Genomic DNA, 19,123 nt, shown 5'->3' on the forward strand with positions numbered 1-19,123 from the left:
CGTTGTGAAGGGAACACCAGAGCCCGGGCCCGGCCGGCTCCTACCGGCGCCTCCGGACTCTGCCGCCGGAGCGGCCCCACAGCGGCCGGCCCCGCCCCCGCGCTGCCCCGCCCCGCCCCGCTTCGCCGTCATTGGCTGCCGGCTCTGCCCACCAGCAAGACCCGCCCCCTCCCCCGACCTTACGTTCACTTCCCGCCCTCTGAGTGGCCGGAGAGTCCTGTCAATCAGCCGCGCGAGAGGCGCGCGGCGCGCCCCGCCCGCCCGGGCGCCTGTGCCGCGGTGGGAAGGGGCGGGCACTCGGGGCCGCCGCCGCTTCCCCTCCGCCTCGGAGCGCCGCCCCGGCCGGCCCCGCTTCGGAGCTGCGCGCCAGGGGCGGGGCGGCTCGGGAAGCAGTGCCAGGAGGTGAAGGGCCGAACGCCGAGCCTGTGCTCCGCTCCCCTGGGCTCCCCGGTAGGTTGCTGTCCCCGGCCGCCTCTCGGAGCGGCGGCGGTCGCAGCACCCCCACGGGCCGAGGCCTCGGGCTCCCTTCGCCCCCCTTTCCCTGGTGGCCGCGGGGCGTGCGGGGTCCGCGGAGCCCCCTGCGAGCGCGGCGGTGGCGGAGGCGGCTGGCCGGGCCGGGCAGGGCAGAGAGAGCCGGCGCCTGTGCGGGGCCGTGCCCGGGCGGACGCCAGGGAAAGGGAGGGCCCGTCGGGTCCCGGGGGCCGCGCTCCCGGCGGGCAGAAGCCGCTGCTGCGGGACCTGCGAGTGCCTCCGCTGCGGGAGTTGTTGTGGCGGTGCGGTTCCCCGACTGGCGGCCGGTGCCGGTGCTGCTGGCGGTGGGTGGTCCGACCGACACTAAGATGGGTTTGTAGGAAAAAATAGGTTTGTTTTCATCGTCTGTAGAAGCAGGTTGCTAGAGTGGGATTGTGCTGGGTTAGCAGATTCGCAGGTTAGAGGCAAACTGAGCTTTCAGTGCACTTTTATTCTTACCTTTTATGTTGCTTTTCAGGAAGTTATTTGTGGGCACGCTCTAAATGTGGTTTGATTAATTAAAATCTTTAAAAGTGATATTTTTCACTGTGGAATTCGGACAGACCTTATTTTCAGGCATTCTTGTTCATTTTACTGGTACACCCTTAATAAGTGTTGAAGTGACATGCAGTATGTAAAAAAAAATTTGAATATGATCAAAATTTTTTTTTCTTGCTGAATTTTTTAGTTAAGATTATTTGTACGTGCATACATAATTAGAAATAGATACTGTGCATGTCCTTAAGCGTGATTATAAGTGAAGCACACTGTTAAGCATATTAAGCCTTGCTGCCTGGGTTATGACTGCTTCTAAGGATAAACAACTTACCCGTTCTTTAGACTCATGTCTCTTCTGAACCCACTTATCTTGTGAACACATTTTATTGGGATGTTAAAATCCAAGATTAGAGTAAAGCAATGTTGCTTTAAAGGGAAAAGATGAGATAGAAGTTTCTGTGCTAACTGTGTTTTAGGAGATGTCTTCTCTGGATCTTAACATCCTTTTGTCAATTTCTTTTTAATTGAGGTATTTCAACAGTTAAACAGCATTTGCAGTGGAAAAAGGTGATATTTTGTTGTGCTGGTCTGAAATGGAGAAATTACCTGGCAAACGGCAGACTGTTTACATCAGCTGAGAATGACTTTCATCTAATGAAATTAATCTTTTTCTCTTGTCACTCTGCATCAAATAGATATAATGGCTTATAAAATGTAAATAAATTTCAGAATCCAGAGTGCTAGTTCTGACACATCACATTTTCTGTAGAGCTTTTTTTTCTTCTGTGTGATCAAGATAAATATATTCAAGATTAGCTATGAGAATTTACCTGTGACAGGGCGTCTTAACCCTTCTGAAGTTGCTCTTCCCCTAAAAAAAGAGAAACTGAATGAGTTTTTCCCTTGTCCAGCCTATTTATGTACAATTAACAGCACTGAATTTACTGCCTGTTGTGATTTTTAATAGTCTCATAATGAAATTAATTGCGTTATTTAAATTCATGCATTGTATTAAGTCTTAGTGTCTGCACTTTATCCACAAAGTTTGTCCTATGGAAATAGAGTTGTTCTTGGTTCACTAGCTACTGTGCTAAATGGTTCTGTGATCAAAGTTACATGTATTTGTAATATTTTTACTCTTTTTTGAAAATTTGTTTAAAAAAAAAGCCTAGGAAGTCTTCTGATGTTTAAGAATAATTTAGTTCAGTTATGCCTTTGAGACAACAATAAATGCAACATGAGGAATAGGGAAGTGACAGTGGTTATTTTTCTTCAATATCTTCTAATTACAAAAAAGAACTCGCTAAAGATCAGGGTACTGATCAGCTATATTAACCATATTTATCTAACTTTTCCCCAGCTGTTTAGTTTTGTCTCATTCTTCAGGTTTTTCTTTTTACTTTTAAGTGATTTTTTTCTGGGGGGGATTCTTACATAAAAGTAATAAGGTAATCAAAATCACACAAAAACCACAGGAATAACAAAGTTGTAAGGGAGTGTTTCTTCACAGTTTAAGCTCACCGATTCAACTGCAAATTAATGTCGAGAGTTTCCATCAATCCTTAATACCTCAGCTGAGGTTGTATGAACAAAATACCTGACAGTGCTTCAGAGAAGAGTGGGACAATCCTTTTCAACTGTGGTCTGCTTTAAATGATCTAAAACTGGCTGTGATACTTAGAAGTCATTTAATAATGTAAATGGAATGGTATGTTTCCAATACCAAACACTGGGCCTTTAATACTCTTTCAAAAATGTTTTGAGACTTCTATATAATTGCTTTCCCTGATCTATTAAAAAGTAAAAAAGTAACTTTGAAGCAATTGTTGTATATTTTCTGACAATCTTTTTTTTTTTTTTTTATGCTATGAGGGGATTTTAATGCTTCCTCAGTGCTGCTGCAGAACCAATGTAATGAGGTCAAGCCTGATGCTGCTGTGCTTGTTTTTTTAAGTGTAATTTGGAGTAGCGTCCTGACTTTGTCACTAGAGTTCTAGAGGTTTGTAACTTACGGCTGAAACAGCTGGGTAAAGAAAAATGTGTGTCTTAAAGCTAAATAGTTGCTTAAATGAAAGCAGACTAGTGAGAAGGTAGTTAAAAGCTAGGGTGATGATCACAGATAAAGACAGTGACTGGAACATCTGTCCCTCCCTGTCATCTTAGGTAAGCCACTTATAATTTAATATCTCCTCTGGCACAGGGAGGATGTAGAAGAGGAGACATCACACACCGATCCCTGCTATGGAATGGGTTTGGGTTGTGGTTACTTAGGAAGCTTTCTGAAAGCAGAACTTTTAGAGGAAGTTCTGAAACTCTTAGTAGTAAAGTATGGAGTAATTTATTTTGGCGAGATTTAGCTCACCTGTTATATCTTAGTTCTGTATGTTTTATAGATGATATATTCATTACCTTAAATTTATAAAAAGGTTTCTTTCTTACAAAAGGGGCAGAGAATATTTATATATTAAATATACATATAATAATATACATATATATATGTATATTATATATGTATATATATATAATATACATATATACAATATATGTTAAAAATAAATATTTGGGGCAAATATATAATATTAAATATACAACCATTTCAGGCTATTACAAATGTATTTATCAGTCCATTCTTCTAGGACATTTATTGAACTGTGTGTTCCTTATCTTTTACATTTTTATCATCTACACTTCCCTCTCTTCACCACCTCATTTACCTGGTATTTTTGACTTTTTGTAGGAAACCTTTTTAATTTAAGATAGAATATATTTATTTTGTACTAAATATCCTCCTTTGAAAGGCCAAATAGGGATTTTAATCTATTTTCGTATAGGTGTGAAAAGCTAAAACCGTTATCTTGCCATTTGTCTGGTATCCTGCCTTGTGCTGTGGAGTTAGGGATGGGAGGAGACATACTGATCAATCAGAACTGTCTTTGTCCAAATGTTTACTCAGGTAACTGTAGGTCACAGAAACCCATGACACATACAAGTAAGATTTGCATATTCAAGTAGGCTTATTACTTAATTTGACTTTGTGTGGCATCATTAATATAACTAAAACCGTTTCTTCCTATGCTTTAGGATCTTCTCTATAAGGTTACTAGCCAGCTTAGCTTTTAACATGCCAAGACTTTGTAGTAACAGTTTTACCTAACTTAGTAATTTAATGTCATTTTCCTAGAAATAATTTTTTTTTCTCCAGGTTCCCTGGAAGATAATTTATACTCTTTATCAGCCGTGTGTTTCAATGATCTTTTCAATTAGGATGGGATTTGGACAATAGTGGAGGATAAGGTCCTTTTCAGTAGGCCAAAAATACAGATGTTTTATGATGAATGGAGCCTAGATATCAGTTTGAAATCTAAGTTTGAAGTGGTTTGTTGCAGCTTCCTGTATTATCTGTAATTATTCATTGAGTAATTTTGAATTGCTGTGCTCTTTATTCAGTACACCCCATATAATAGAACATAGATGAACAGTTTGCAGCAGAAGCAGAGTTGAGGTGGTGTTCGGGTGGCAGTTTTGGGGTGTTATGTTGTTGAAGGGATGCACTTGATGGGCTGTGAAGCACCAGTTGTTGTGGCTGTGCTGCCCGCTATTGGAAAGGCCCTTCTCTCTAATATGGGACATTCCCCTGCTCCGTTTCTGGCTGTGCAGTTTTGTAGCTCCACTCTTGCTCTCCATCCTGTCTCTTGTATCCTCCACTGAGTTGATTCAGCTTCTGTTCCCCAGTAAATTACTGAGTTTGTGAGCTTTCTAGTACTCTGAATGAGTAGTCTTTGCTGAGGTGTGGGAGTGCTGAGGCTGGTGAGCAACAGAAGCAGGTAGTGTGCCACATGCATTGTACTAACCTGTCACAGTTGTCTAATTGCATTTTGTCTTTTGCATTTTTGCAGAGTTCAGACTTAGGTTCTATTGTACCCATACAATTGTACTTTCTGGTTCAGTTTGTCTTTGAGCTTGAGATGCTAATTACCTAGTGAATGTTTGATCTGTTACATTTTTAAAGCATCATTGGCTGCATTTTTGTAAAAAATGCTTTAAAACCATGAGCTTTTTGGCAGGTTCCCTTGCTGATGCTGATAGGTATGATTTAGTACAGGATAGGACACATCTGCCTAGAAGAAAGTACTGTTTAAAAAGTGTATTGTTGTCTGTTAAAAAAACCTGTGAGTATAAGGCACTAAGCATTTTTCATTTTATATCTTTATTTGAACTTAAATGAAGTTGTTAACATGACTTGGCATGTTTCAACAACTTTTTAATATAATGATATAAAACAATCTTTAAAGGCGTTCAGTATTGCTTTAGAGGAGTTCTGCTAGCTTATAATAAAGAACATATTTAATTTCATGTAGTATTGATATTTTTGATGTCAGTTTAAATGTAGATCATATCCATAAAAATACAGCTTTCTTAAATTTTAAGTAATTGTGCAGTGTTGTTGGGAAGATGAAGTAATACTGTAGAGGCTGAAGTCAGTGACTTGATTGCTTTCAGTGTTATTCTGAGAGGTGTTTCACTTCTAAATTCATCCATTGTTATTTTCTTAGTTACACCTTGCAAATGCTTTTTTCTGGAAACATAGAAGTTCAGTATGGAATGTTTTTTACTTTCTGTGGAAGATCACCTCAGTTGGCACTCATTTGTTTCTTGCAATGTTCCAGGAGCAGGTTGCTCAGGGTATCAGGTTATTAAAGTTTCTGTGTAACATTTGCTGATGGGAGGTTGAGGGATCTCTAAATCTGGAGAAATAAAAAATTATGAAACTTGAATTTATGGTTGACAGTAAAGAGGGAGGGCAGATTTTCTACAACAGACAAGAGGAAGACAATAACTAAATTTGCTCTTACGCTTTTGTCAGACTGAGATGTCTTTACGGAAATGCTCTTGTCTTTGCTTTTAATTTTTCCAACAGTATTCACTACTCTTTGTTTTTATGTAAAATATAGGTAGACCTTTAATACATTCTGTTGATTGTAATTTGAATTTTCTCCTGAAAAAAGTTTGTTTTCTAAGGAAATGAGGTATTTTTGACTGCAGATCTCTCATCTGCTGCCTGTAGAAATGTGGAACTTTTAGGGTAGTTTTAACCAAGCTTAGATTGTTATGCTGTGAAGATAAGTTCCTATAAGTTTCATAAAATACAATTTAGATAGTAGATACTTATTAACCATGGTGAGGGAAGGATAATATATGTTTTGTGGGTAGTAGCTTGAGAGCTGTTCAGTTTGCACCTTGTAATACTAGGCAAACAATAGCATATCTCTCTTCACTGAGCAAGAAGGGAACATTTTAATGTGGAAGGAAAGAAGGGGTTTTGTGAAGAAAGAAAGCTGAAGGTTTATCAGAGGATGGCCTGGGAATGCTGTGGAAATGTGGGAAAATCCAGCAAAGTGAAATTACTACACTGGGGCTGTGTGGGTGTTGTGCACTAATCTGTAGACAGCTAGGCCTGGCTAGTGTTGATGCTTTTGAGGAATGATTCTATCTTTATCTTCGTAAGTAGTACATCAAGAATTTATTACACACAAGTGTCCACGTCAACATACTGACATTTTCTCATTTTAGTGTTTGAGAATTTTGTTTTGATTTAAAATCAGTGTGGTTAAGTAACTGCCATCAGACCTTTACAAAACTAATGTTAACAGCATCAGGTTATTTTGTTCTCAGAACTTTCAATTCACATCAGATTATTTCATATTCACAGTGTTGTTTGAATTTGTGTAAAACACTGGGAGACTATTTTTTTCCCTCTGAGTTCCATAGGAAGGCATTGATTTAAGTATGTTTTGTATTACATCATTCAGTGATGAGTCCAAGATCTTAGCTGTGGCTAGTGTTTTTCCTTAAATTTGTGTCACTGTGCATCTTTTGCATTCAATATGAAAGTATTAAGCATGATTCCATTTGGTGTGGTGTCTAAGACTTTATCTATACCATTTTATGCCATTATAAACTTTTAACACAAGAAAATATCTTTATAGCCTTTTGAAGACTATAGAACTGTAGTTTCAATTTAATTAAATTCTGTATGTTTTAGGTATACATTGCAGAAAGCCTTGCAAGTGAGAGTTGCAAGTGTATGTCATAGTAAAATACTTTGAACTGCTATAGAAGGTACCTGTCTAGTTTATGGAGACTATTAAGACAGCAGAATAATTTGATTGGCATGTAGCTTGTTATTGTTAGAAAACCTTGACAGCTGCAAAACTTAGTCTGGAGACATCTTCCTTTACTGTGAGTTAGCCCTTTCCTCACATGTGGAGTTATTAAATTTGAACTTGGCTCCTGTCTTAAGTTCTTGAAGTAGAATCTGACCATGTCATTTTAAAGTTAAGTGACAGAAGGAATTGTGTCAGAGAACTAAAAATACTTTTAGTTCTGAAAACTGATCTTTAGAATCACTGTGGGATGCTAGAGCACTTTATGTATTTTAGTTTATCCAAAAATCTAATCTAAAGACAGAATTAATGTCTTTTGGTCTCTCAGAAATGTTTTGGGTTTTTTTTTCCCATGTAGCACTGGGGAGTTTCACCGTGGTACTTAATTTTGTCTTCAGATGTAGTTACAGTGCTAGAGGAAATGCAATACTCTTTGCTTTGTTTTCTAGCTTTTTAGTGTGTTAGCTTCACAATTTCTCTTGCCTAGCCTTAGTCTAATCTGAACCTTTCTGTTGTTCTGCTTTAACAGTTGCATGCTGTGGTACAATTATTCGTGTAGAAAATTGAAGCCTCCATTGTGTAGTATTAGCTAGCTCAGCATTAGCTTTCTGTCAGCTGTGGACAGTATAGCCCATTTAAGTCTGTATGGTTGTGGTGGAAAGGTGAAAGAAACAAATGATTGAAATATTGCTTAACCATCAATTTTGTCCTTTCTGTGCTCTTTTTTAGTAAATCAGCCTTAATAGTGTCATTATGAGACTTTCAAAAATTATTCCTTGTGTTATGACTGTCCTTTCTGAAAACTGACTTTCAGCTTTTACTTTGAAATGGTGATTGTATAAGAGTGCAAGAAGGATGCATGCACTGAAGTTTTAACCAAGGAACTGCATGCATGTGTATGGAATCCTAAAGTGAATTTTATAGGATTTTGTGGTGAAATCCTATGATGAAATGTAATTTATAGACTAGGGCCAAACTTGCCTTCTAGATTAATGACAAAATAGAAATGTTCCTGCCATGACCAGAGATAGCCATCTCAGCTGATGTTTGTTTAGAGTTAACAGAAGTGAAGAGGTCCTTGGAGATCTTAATTGTTACGTAGTTAGTCCAGGCTGTCATTTGTGGAAAAATTGTATTGAGTTAAGGTGACCCCCAGTACTCTACCTGTCTTCTGATGTGACAGCCTTTTGACCAGAACTGGTGGTCGGTGGTGCAGAAGGATGCATTGTTCCTTATGTAGTAGACTTAACTGATAAAATTAAGTGTACAGAACAGATACTGAATTTTGGATATTGACAGCCCTCAGATTTGTTCAAACCTTCAAACCTTTGTACAAGAAAAATTACACTAATTTAACTAATTTATGAAGCTATTAATTTAGCTTCATAGACAAGCCTCAATAAAGATGAGGTAGGTTTTTGATTTGTTCTTGTACAGGTGAGTGATTAAATGTGTTAATAAAGCTGTTACTCTGTTACTTTAGTGTTTTGTGCATTAAAGGGGGATTATATGTGTCCATATGTTGTTTGTTGATGAGCTTTCCGTAGGGAAATGCCTATATACATGAAAATTGAAATGCTTATTCTAGAATCTCAAATTAATTATTTTTGTTGAAAATAGTGTGTGGCAGTTGATATAGTAAGAGAAAAATGTAATTTTTTATTTAATAGATCTACTGCTGTAGATGAAAACAAGACTTTTAGAAGGCTTGGGCATGTAAATTTTTGTTCATAAGAAAGATACTTGGATTTACCTTGACACTTTCAATTAGGCTGCTTCTTTCAGAGCATCTCATTCATATGTGTTTGTAGATTGGGACTGTATGTATGTAGACTAACATTCCATAACCTAAACCCTTGTTTAATATGCAAAATCATTCATATCTGTAAGAGTAAGCAAATACATATTTTAAAACAATCATATTTTTTAGGAATACTGATAGTCTAATTTGTACACCAAAATTAATAAGTTCAGTTCTTGGTTTTGCTAAACTTAGCTGAGTCTAAAATAGATTGGTATTACTGAAGGCAGATGTGGAAAAAGACTGAATGTGTGAGAACAGTACTGTTGTCTGAGTTTCAGAAAGCAAAAATAGGAATCTGTGAAAAACTGAGACTTTTAAGTAAAAAAGAAATGGTCGTGTGGATTGTACTTGAGATAGAAACATTGTATTGTTGGAAGTTCTGGTAATGCAAACAAAATTTATGTGCAGTTGTGATCTGTCGGTCACTTTGAAGTGCTGAAGAGCAGGAATCAAAAGTGTTTTGAGGCCGTGCACACTGAGAAATAAACTGGACAGTTGAACTCCTGCATGATCTGTTATAAAGAGATTTCATTTGCCTTTGAAATTTAGGTTATTATATTTGCTTTCTTAAATAAACGCTTGTGTCTTCTGAAGTGTGAAAAACTTGATGTGATCAAGAAGTAGCAGTTACTTTGCATGTTTTCCCTTTTTACTGATGAAACTCTAGGAAGGATTCAAGCTTATTACATTATGTACTTTTTCTCTGTGAAAGAAATGTAGCAAATGTGGGATCAATATTTTGAAAGGCAAGCTGGCAGGGAAAGGATGTGGCAGTGGTTTTTGATGGCTTCAATGTTGATCCTGCTGAAGATCTTCCTTAGGTGCGTTGCCACTTCTTGTGTATCCTGTAAGTTTCTTATTTTATTTTTGTGAAGACAGCAGTTCTCTCATGTGAAGCTGAAAAAGACCATCCTTATTTCTTGGATTAGTTCACATCTGCTACAAAGTATTGGTGGTATTTTCAGGGAAAAGGATGTTGTCTCAGAGGATTTGCATATTCTTTTTACAGTGCTTCCAAGGTAATTGTTTACCAAATTGAAGTCAGAATAAGTACCTAAGGAATGGGAGAATAAAATAGTCTTGGATGAATTAATTAACTTTTGAAAATTTGAAGAGCACATAATGCCAAGCTGTATTTTGTTTTCATGTTAAATTTTGTAAAAAAAACTGTAAGTTCAGATGCCTTTAGTCTTGGCGTTCCCCAGGTGAGTGAAGTAGGTTATACTGTGGAGAGCAAAATGAGTTATCAATCAGGTCACATATAAAGAGCAGCATCTAAGACTTGTAAAATAATTTAGTAATGAGCAATTTTGATACATGGTATTGATAGCTGGAGAGAGAAATTGTTTCAGGAGAAATTTGTTTGGAAATGTTCTTTGTTTTTCAGAGCTGATATCATGAGTATATACCATCTGTGGAAGTTTTATGTGAATTATGAGTTATGTTCATTTTGTCTTTAGTTTTGACTAAACTGCTAATGATTTTGCGTATTATTTCTGCTTTGGAAATCTGAGAAATGAAGTAATGATTTGGTTACATTTGATTGAGTTATGTAATGAATAATTTAACAACTTTTTATTTTAGAGTTTGCTTAGGATAATATTATACAAAAAATAAAGCTATAGATATATTTATTTGTAGTATTAATCATTGCAATAGCAACTCAAATTTTTGAGTCTCATTAAAGTAATGTAAAGCCTGAATTTCTCTTATTTGACTAAAGTGAAAATAATGAAATCTACTCTTCAATCATTAAATGTTTAATTTTAAATAGACAATGGATCTTACTAAATCATATACAATTTTAGAGATATTTTCCAATTAAAATTCTGAAATCCTTTTCGTGGTTAGAAACTGCTGCCCTAAACCTTCAAGGGATCTTCAATTATGAGCCTATTTGCTGTCAATTTGGAATTAGGTATATTTCCTCTATTGCATGGAGACATGTATATAAAAATGAATTAAAATGATGTAGTTACAACTAATGTAGAAAGAACGACTTAATCTTTCCATGAGGCATACAAGAAGCAGGAATAGTTGATTAGCTATTACGATCTAACAATGAAGCTCTTGCTTCGTTTCAGATTTGTAGTATGAATTTCAGATTTTCTACTCTTATATATTTCTAAAGGACTTTTGTTGGTTGGAATCTTGTAATATTTTTTCTGCATTACAAATGTATTTGTATGATCATTGGGAAATGAATGTAACTGTTCTCCATCTGAGTTGAGGACAGTAGTAGGTGAAGTATTCCATGAAATCTACATGTAATGTTAGAGGAAGCTTCTAGTGCCTCTGCAATGGACTTCCAACAGACTTTCTCTGCACGCTTCTAGAAGATGTGAGGAGAAGCTGCGTTGCTAAATTACTGTCATTGCCAAAAATCATGAACCTAGGGATTAGAAGTATGTGAACAGACACTTGAGAGGTGAGAAACTACAGAGGTATGAAAATTCCAGAAGGCTGAGTGAATTTTAAATGCCTTATGCTGAAACCAGGACTGTTCCTTTACAGTCTTTCATAAAATAATAAAATATCCTGTGTTGGAAGGAGCCCACAAGAATAACTGAAGTCCAACTCCTGGCCCTGCACAGGACACCCCAAGCATCACACCATGTACCGAGAGCATTGGCCAAATACTTCTTGAGCTCTATCAGACTGTGCTGTGACCACTTTCCTGAGGAGCCTGTACCAGTGCCTAACCACCATGTGTGTGAAGAACTTTTCCTGATATCCAACCTAAATCTGCCATGACACAACTTCAGGACATTCCTTCAGGTCCAGTCACTGTTTGCAGCATCTTTGTAGTTCTTGCATTCACCAGACCTTGCTTCCAGTGGCCATACACCTCACTTTCTTGTCTGACTTCAGAGAGAAGATTGCTGCTCAGCCAAGCTGGCCTTCTGCCTCCTCTGCTTGATTTCTGACATTTTTGAACTGCCTGTTCCTCTGTCCCTGGAAGGTGACCAGACCTGATGGGCCCCAGCACCCTCAAAAGCATTTTCTCAGGGCGCATTATTGGTTCTCTAAAAAGCTTTAAGTCTGCTCTTGTCATGCCCGTGACCAAAATATTGCTGTCGCTTTTTCTTCTGATAATGGAGATTTTAAACTCAATCACTCTGTGGTCAGTGTGGCCACCAGTCACCACATCGTCCATGAGATCCTCCCTGTCAATAAGCAATACATCAAGGAGGGCACCTTTTGTAGCTGGCTCCGTTAGTAGCTGTATCATAAGGCTATCCAGATTTAGGACTGTTCTGCTTCTCTCTGTGCCAGCTGTGTGATGCTCCCAGTTAACATCTGGCAAGTTGATGTTCCTGTAAGGACAAGGGCAGTTGTTTTGGAAGTGTCACTTAGTTCCTCAAAGACGAATTCTCTGTTATCATTGTCCTGGCTAGGTGGCCTATAGTAGACTCCTAGGATGACATCTATTATTTTTATGTGCCTTAACCCTTACTTGGAGACTGTCAGCCTGCCATCCCTGACTTCAGGCAATATTCCAGCTCTTCTGCCTCTCCTACCCTGCCTGTTCCCTCCTGAAGAACTTGTGACCATCCAATATGGCACTCCAGTCAAGAGCTCATTCTATCAGATGTCGCTTATTCCAGTGATAGTCTTCATGCTGTGTGTACCGGTGTAGAACTTTTTTGTGTATGATCCATTGTAGCTGGCACCTTATGGAACAGTTTAAGGATCTCACTAGCACTCAGATTGTGTCCTTTTCTTTCTTCCAATCTAGTTTAAAGGTCTACCAATTTTTTATTTTCCTCTGTGGCTCGTTTGCTGCTGTATGCTTTTCTTAAAAGTACAGAAAAATGTTAGTATGCTGATACTAACAGTGATGTATGATTTGTAATTACAATGTGAAGGGTAATGCTTGTTACCGAAGGGAACAGTTATGGTTGCATGTTTCATTTAAGTTTGTCATTCCTCGGAAGTGGAATGTTCTATTTAGCTACTTTAATGTTCTCGTTTGTTTAGGAATAAATCTAGAACATGAAAAAGGAATGAGGTAGATAGTAAGTTTGTTTGTTTTTTTAAAGGTGACTTGCACACTTGAGTATGAACATTGTCATGACAACACTTTGGAACATGTAAGCTTTCATATAATTACAGTGGTGTTCCTGCTGCTGCTGCAGGATCAGGCATTTGAGAAAAGTATGAATAAAGAAGGTTCTTAAATGAGCTGTTCTTTTATTCTGCCTTGTGTAGTATCGTAGAGAGTTGTTGCTACAGAATAGGGTTCTTGCATTCCTTATAGTCTTCAGTAGTGCTAATTGAGATATTTTCAAGAAGAAATTGGGAGAGATGTGTAGATTTATAACTCTAATCTAGGGATACTTCTACAGTTGTGACTTGTCAGTCAGTTTTAACTCTGTTGTAATTTTTTCTTCACCTTACTCCTCCTCTCCTTACTTTTCTTGCAGTCTCTACAGAGCATGGAAAAGTCCATTTGATTACACCAAAAAAATGAAACTTCTGGTAGCTATTGTTAGTTGTGCATGTTAGTTATTCAATTACTCTGAAATTGCTTGCTTTCCTCCAATCTTGTATTTTTTATCTTCAGTCTTTACAGCTTATAGATTTAGTTGATAATTGAGATCTAATTACTTTTTCTTCTATATGATACCATTTTGACCTTTTTTTTTTGATAGCTTATTTTGCCTTCTCTTTCTCTTCATACTTGGACATAGTCATTTCACTCCTTTGATATTACTTTGTGAACTTGGCTTTGCTGGTGTGTTTGCCATTATTCTGATGTTTAGTCACACTGTTTTTTGAACTAAAAACAATTACTTAAATCCTAACAATATTCCCTGATGTTGGCCTGAAGTTTATAGTTTGTGTGCTCATTTATGTAGGCAGAAATGAAAGTAAAGAAAATTAAACAGAAAATCAAGCTGTGAAATGAGGATGGCATGTTTTTCAGGCAGATTGCTGAAAACTATCACATAGCAAGAAAGTGATTTTGCAAATAATTTAGAATGCTTACAGTGTATGTATTCATTTTGCAGTTTGGATTATGCACACCTATGAATAATGTCTGACTTCTAAGTCTTAAAAATTATGTTGAGTCTTTGAGGCAAATCCATAGCATCTTCCTTAACAGTCTAGGAAAACTTTTGCAATTCCAAAAATTGTACTTTCATTCTGTATCAGAAATTTTTGCATGCTAAGTAATTGCAAATGCTGCATAAATGTCTCTTTGCCTTTTGATGCTTCTCCTCTAGAATGTGAGCATTATGGAGAAGAAAAGATGTTGCCATCAACATTATAACACTGTCATAGGTAAGTGCAATACAACAAAATATAATCATGAAAAGCTTGTATTTTTCAGGTAAACACATCATGAAATATTGTACAGGCACTTCAAAATGAAGAAAGTAAGAACTGCTGCCCTTATTTTGAGATAGCTGCAGATTATTTTACTAGGCAGACATAAGAGAACACCTGTGTCCTGGAGAAACTGTGACAGGAATGCTTGTGTGTCTGCCTTTTGATATGTGGTGTGGGAAAAATGTGTGGAACTTGTGTTGTTTGTTTAGCAGGTATCTTATAAAAAGGTACTGATTTCATTTTATGCAAGAAAGCTTACTTATAATGTACCTGGAGTATCTGTTGGTTCGACAGGAGGAAAGGGAAGGGCATAAGTTACTGTGTAATAGATTTAATAGACACATTTCTGGAAATCAAAATTCATATTGTTTGTAGTGTATTTGGTACACTAAATATACTAGGATTGTTATTGGTAGTTCTTTCTGAGGAAGCCAGTAACATACGGAACATAAGTCTTCTTTTCTTTGGTACCTAAAATATTTAGTTGCATTCTGTTGCATCAAATGTGCTGATCTTCATTCTGATGACCTTGAAGTTCAACACACTTAATGTCTAGCTTTCTTATTTCTTCACTAGCTTTTGTAGCATAGTGGGTCAGGGAAAATTAGCTATTTCTTCCCACTGAGTCAGTTCCTTTGAGATCTGTGCTTTAGAAGGTGACTTTAGGGTATCGGGTGGTGTGTTTGAAAACCTGAAAGATTATTATGTATTAGTGTGCCTGTCTTTTTTTCTTCTGTCTATACCATAGAACACCACTTTCATTACTGACTGTTGAAATCCTTTTCCCTGGAATTAAGGAAGTCATCTTGGATTGTAATCTGTATTTTTGTTTTTTTGATTGCTCTCAGAATAAGCCTTTCAATCCCCCTTCCCCAGTATTGTGGTCATGTTTATTTGCCAAACAAATTTCCATGTACTTCATTTTTCAGGTTGTAGGTTAGTCAGCTGTTGATTAATGATTTTTTAATGTCATCTGGTTATAACCATGGTATGTGTATGATTTTGCAAATGAAACTATTCATGTGGCTGGTCGTATTATTTGGTATATTTTCACTATTACATCTTTGATTTTTGAAATTTTGTAGTAAGCTGTGATGTGAATAATAATTTTACCTTGTGAGAAATTAGCTTAGAAAATGAAAATGTCTTCAGATCAAAATGTTAAAAATAAACTACTGGTGGCTACGTTTAAACTAGGCTGTAGCACATGAAATACATTTTTCTAGAGGGGGTTCTCCATTACTGCAGTGTAGTCTCAACATTGAAGCAAATGTAGGAAAATAATTTTGGTCAGGTACTTAGCTCATCGCTGAATTTTGCCGATGTAAAAACTTCTGAATTATGGGGTTTTACACCACTATCATCAAATAGAAAACAATATCTGGTGTTCTTGTAGCTGAGATTTAAAAACAGAAGCTTCCTTGTGGTCTTTTATTACGGTAGTAAGATAACATTGTTTTTGCCAAAATCCGTGTAGGAATTGTCTCTAGGCAATGATGCTAAACAAGGGAGAAGGGAAGCAGGTAAACAGGTTTATGATGGTTTAGGGGAGAATAAGTAAATATAGTTTATTTTTACATTCCAGGAGTTATTGGAAGAACTCAAGTGTCATTGCCGTAAGTTTATTATTTGTGTATCTCAGAAATTGCAATTCAGAAAATACAGTTTATTTTTGTAACTTCGATAAATGTGCAGCTTGAGCATTTACTTAAAACAGCAGATAATGTTTGAAGGAAAATAATAATAACAAAAAAAAGCTCTTTTGAACAGCTGGCATGAGGTGAAGTGAAAATGTCCAAGCGTTAATTGTGTTTATTCAGGAAGGAATAAGAAGTTTTATGGGGCTTATTTGTTGCCTTAATTATGTAACTAGTTGAAGGGAAAGGTAATTTTGTACAAGAATCTTAGTGTCTTGGATAACTTTGTTTTTTCTTTTAACAGAATTTCTCTAAAGACTAGGGAATACTGCTGGTGTTGTGCATTCTGGAAATACGTTTTACTACATATACCACCAAGGCTTTGCAAACAGGATGGACATGCTGCTGTTGACTGCTTACTGACAGTAACCAGCTGGGCACTTCATTCATGATGTTTTCATTCTCACATTGTCCAACGGGAATTTGCTTACACTGATTTTTAAAAAGAGGAATAAATCAAAGTGGAGTACCGTAAACTTGACATGGAAAATAAAAAGAAGGACAAAGACAAACCAGATGAAAGAATGGCACGGCCTAGTGGGAGATCAGGCCATAATTCACGTGGAACTGGTTCTTCAAATTCCGGAGTGTTAATGGTTGGCCCTAACTTCAGAGTTGGTAAAAAAATTGGATGCGGTAATTTTGGAGAGCTGCGATTAGGTAAGATCCTTGTTTCTTTATTTCAGTTTACATTATTCAAGGCCATTTTTATGCAGTCTAGGCAAGAAAATTTCTCTATGATTACTGTGCAGATCTTGAAACTGCTTTAAAGCTTCAGATTTGCAAGGCATATTTAACCCATCTTCTGTGGCTTTACCCCAGCTAGTGCAAGCTTCATGACATGAAGAATCTGTACAGCAGGATACTTTCTGGGACTAAAATGTTTTCTATGTGCAGTGTTCTTCTAAATTCAGTCAGTTTTCTCTTCCAGGATGTTGGCAGTTATGTCATGGTTATTGTAGCAGTCTTTTCTGACTTCCTGAAACACTTTTTTGAGGTATATTTAGAGCTAAATATGTGAGACACCCCTGTCCTCTGGGTCTGGCAGATCTCCTGGAGATACTGTAACCAGGTACAACAGCATTTTTTAATACCAGCGAGCCCAGAAATTCCTAGGTGTCTTTTCTAGTTTAGTAAGGATAAACATTAAGTTACTGTTAAACAGGGCAGTGAGAATCCATCTGTAGAGAAAATTTAAGATAATTCAGTTGCTCTGGTTCTCTGCTGAACAGATGGCTGAAAATCAGATGGTGGAGAAAGCACAGGCTGAGAAGGACCTATGGAGTTTTGAAGAATTTGTGCAGCAAAGCTGGAAATGTTAGCATTTATTAAAATAGGTACTGATGGGTGTGTGCTTTTGGAAGACTATATGTTTAGTTTTGGGGACTTGTATTTCCAGGATAGACAGCATGATTAGCCAGCATTCAAGATGTGTAAGTTCAAGTATGTGTTAATAAATACAATTTGACACTTAATTGCAGAAATTTATTCTAATATTGTTAGGAGGCTTGAGTTAAAGTGCTTCATGTATTAAATAGAGGTGGGTTTCAAAGATATTTGAGAAGATGGTGGGCTATATAGGTGTTGTTTCTGTTGATCTTTGCCTTTGGTAGAACTAATACTCATTGCCCTTCAGACAATATTTGTGATATAGTGCTTGCATAAAATATGTTTTTAATATAGTGCATTCTGGGACCTGTCAGGATGTAAACAAGCTTAGCAAATTAATACTGTAGAGGAATTAAAGACAATATTGCTGCAGCTCTGACTTAGGACACTGAATTTTACTGTCTCAGTAACAGGTACTCTTGTTTCTGTTAATAGTTAAACAAAATTGTTACTTTTCGACATTTGCAGTGTTGCATACATGCCTTTGCAGTCCACAAATCAAGCTGCAAAATTGCTCTTCCTCACTTCCCAAACTTTTGTATGCTGCCTTCAAATACTAATTTTTGTTTCAAACCTCTCAATGAACTAAATCAAAACAGAAAGTTAATTTTTTATAAAGGCAACTGCAAAGTAGTTAATTTTTTGTCTGTTATTTTGGTCACAAATTACAGAACTGATTAAAAATTAATATCTGATTAACTAATTCACTTGCAGCTGTTACAGAAACAATGTATTTTATTTTAAATACAATACTAAATCAGTTAAGACTTACAGTTTGATAGTACTGAAATTAAATAGAACAAGTAAAAGGAATAGGAGGAAAATTGAGGCAGTGTACTGTCCTGCAGCAGACACCAGGACAAGTGCAGTCTTTCTCATATTAATATGTGTGGGTTTTGCTTATGTTCTAGTATTCCAAATCCCTATTTATTGGGGGTTTTTTGCGAGGTAAGATGTTTTAAATGTAAGCTACTGAAAGCAAGAGTTAATATTGCTATTATAGATTCTGATTTAATTTTAATTTTTTTTTCACTTGCTTTCATGCAGTATCAAGTACTTAGTGTTGCACCCTTTCTACATCTAAAGATGTACACAACACTTTGTTTTTTATATGCACTTCTGCAGATGGGGTTATGTTAGACCTGAGGGACTTAAAGGAGGAAAAAAGCTGTAGAGTGATGAAGTTGTGCTCCGAAGATAAAAGTTCAGTTATGTATTGGGAGCTGTTGGTCTTCCATCTGAGAAGAAAGTGGTGGTCATACTTCAGTAGTGGTTTGTAAATCAAATGGGAACTTGGCTCTGTATAGCAAATGACTGTGATGTTCAGCCATTTTCTTACAAAGGACTAAATTGGTTTGGATATTGAGCTGTTAATTTTAATACTCTTTGTTATAGTTAAACTGATATAGTTAAAATAAACTAATAAGGTAGTAAGAGAACTTGTTGCTGTTGCAAGTGATGCATTACTTAATACCTGTTGTGTGCTTATGGTTAGATGAACACTGGTATATATGTGTGTCTCCTGCATTTTAAAGAGACAGTTCTGACTGACCACCTGGAAAGTTAGTGCCCCTCCTGATGCTATCAGAATAATCATGTCATTACAGCTTTTGGAACTAAAGATCCAGTTATGTAATTGTAACTGAATTTGTTACTTACTCGGAGTAAGTGATGTATATATATCTAAGAAATTGAATAAGCAGCGTTCCTTCAAGAGTTTCTGT

General features: G+C 37.1%; 1 protein-coding gene across 10 annotated transcripts in view; it reads left to right on the forward strand.

Annotated features, from left to right (window-relative positions):
• The first annotated feature begins 264 nt into the window (after positions 1-264).
• Positions 265-19,123, forward strand: part of CSNK1G3 (casein kinase 1 gamma 3) — a 72,256-nt gene continuing 53,397 nt past the window's right edge. For 4 of the 10 annotated variants that reach the window (XM_056513959.1, XM_056513961.1, XM_056513963.1 and 1 more), the window contains exons 1-3: positions 265-450; positions 14,208-14,265; positions 16,255-16,670. In XM_056513959.1, the coding sequence (XP_056369934.1) occupies positions 16,493-16,670 (178 nt within the window). In that variant the 5' untranslated portion in view covers positions 265-450; positions 14,208-14,265; positions 16,255-16,492. The remainder of the gene's footprint in view (positions 451-14,207; positions 14,266-16,254; positions 16,671-19,123) is intronic. The other 6 variants (XM_056513962.1, XM_056513960.1, XM_056513965.1 and 3 more) reach the window with 6 other exon arrangements.

This window comes from Oenanthe melanoleuca, chromosome Z (assembly GCF_029582105.1).
Source record: "Oenanthe melanoleuca isolate GR-GAL-2019-014 chromosome Z, OMel1.0, whole genome shotgun sequence".
Lineage (NCBI taxonomy): Eukaryota > Metazoa > Chordata > Aves > Passeriformes > Muscicapidae > Oenanthe > Oenanthe melanoleuca.